This window comes from Austrofundulus limnaeus, unplaced genomic scaffold (genome assembly GCF_001266775.1).
Source record: "Austrofundulus limnaeus strain Quisiro unplaced genomic scaffold, Austrofundulus_limnaeus-1.0 Scaffold1360, whole genome shotgun sequence".
In the NCBI taxonomy this organism is placed as follows: Eukaryota; Metazoa; Chordata; class Actinopteri; order Cyprinodontiformes; family Rivulidae; genus Austrofundulus; species Austrofundulus limnaeus.
Window position 1 is genome coordinate 26,672 of NW_013953762.1, and position 1,544 is coordinate 28,215.

The 1,544-nt window shown below is 37.4% G+C and overlaps 1 protein-coding gene across 3 annotated transcripts in view; it reads left to right on the forward strand.

Annotated features, from left to right (window-relative positions):
* Positions 1-1,544, forward strand: part of ncoa2 (nuclear receptor coactivator 2) — a 39,632-nt gene that overhangs the window by 16,321 nt on the left and 21,767 nt on the right. For all 3 annotated transcript variants that reach the window (XM_014031981.1, XM_014031983.1, XM_014031984.1), the window contains exon 8: positions 306-453. In XM_014031981.1, coding sequence (XP_013887435.1) covers positions 306-453 — 148 coding nt within the window. The remainder of the gene's footprint in view (positions 1-305; positions 454-1,544) is intronic.

Here is a 1,544-nt window from a genome sequence, read left to right on the forward strand (position 1 = left end):
CATAAGATTTATTAACACTTTGAAGGGTTTTAAGGATGTTAGACAGCTCAATTCATTTCCATTTGATAAAACATCSCTGAAAAAGCTAAATATCTCAAACAMTATAAATGGCTGAAATACCAAAAGCCATAAAAGAAACGCCCTGAAGCAGCCGGACATTTTGGTATATAAATTGTACAAATGGCACAAAAATTGCACAAGATACGTACCAAAGAACGTACAGAAGAAAAAGTGATCTCATATTGTAGCTTTCTAAACATTCACACAAATAGTTTTACTGACACAAAGTGTTGTTTGGTCTCCAGTTCTTCGCCACGGTCAAGCATTCAGTCCCATCTACCGGTTCTCCCTGTCCGACGGCACCATGGTTTCTGCCCACACCAAGAGCAAATTGGTGCGTTCATCTGCCACGAACGAACCCCAACTCTACATGTCTCTGCACATTCTTCAGAGGTATGTCTCCCCATTTACACGTTTTTGTCATAAAAACAGACAAATCCACAGCTTAATCTTTTCTGCATGTTTGAGCCAGTTGGTGCCCTGAAGCATATTCTGACATCTTCATGTGTTTTGTATAGATGGAATAATGTCTGTATTTGTGCTTGTCAGTAAACTGGGTCAAAAATCGGCCATATTGGGAACAAAGCTGAATTAAAAAAACAGGAAGACAACATAAAACATCAGCCCAATTGGCTTCTCATACTCTAAGCCGTGGAAGAACGATGAGTTTTAAGCAGAGATTTAAACGGTTTCAGCTGTCCATAAATGAAGTAGGTATTCCAAAGTAGCCACTACAAAAGCCCAATCACCTTTTCTATTTTCAYTTGGAACTTCTAAGAGAAACTGGTTGATTTACCAGAGTGTCCTTATGTGTGAGTAGATGTTGAAGAGATCTCATAAATATGAAAGGACAAGACACTTTAAAACTACAACAAAAAAGTAGTAAAATCTTAAAAATCTAACCAGAAACAGAAGCCAGGACTGTGTTTACATATTTTAGTACCCATTCAGTTAAATGAKYAGCTGCTGCATTTACAGTTTGCAAGGAGTAAGAAGTAAAACTCACCTCTCCCTCTAAAAACCCAATGTATAATCTAAACCGGGGTGTCAAACTCATTTTCACAGAGGGCCACATGAGTGGTATGGTGGCCCTCGAAAGACCAGTTGTAATGAACTTTGACTAAACAGTGTTTTAAAATGTCTTTTAAACACTGATAAGAACTAAATGTACGACTGACTAAATCTGAAATAAATAGAGTTTATGATTGATGCTGACTTTAAAGCAGCTTATTTTCAGACATTAATACTGAGCTATCCAACTAAACTGCTCAGTTACTTAAAACCAACAGCTCAGGGGCAGGACAGTTGTTATTATCTTTCACCTTTTAAATTTATTTTGTTGCATTTAATCATAAATTTAAAGTTTACCATGTATAAGAAATAATCTTCACGTTAAGTTATTTTTAAAAAAATTTTTACCCTCCCCTGGCGGGCCACACGGGAGTTACCTGTGGGTCACATTTGGCCTGCGGGCCTTAAGTTTG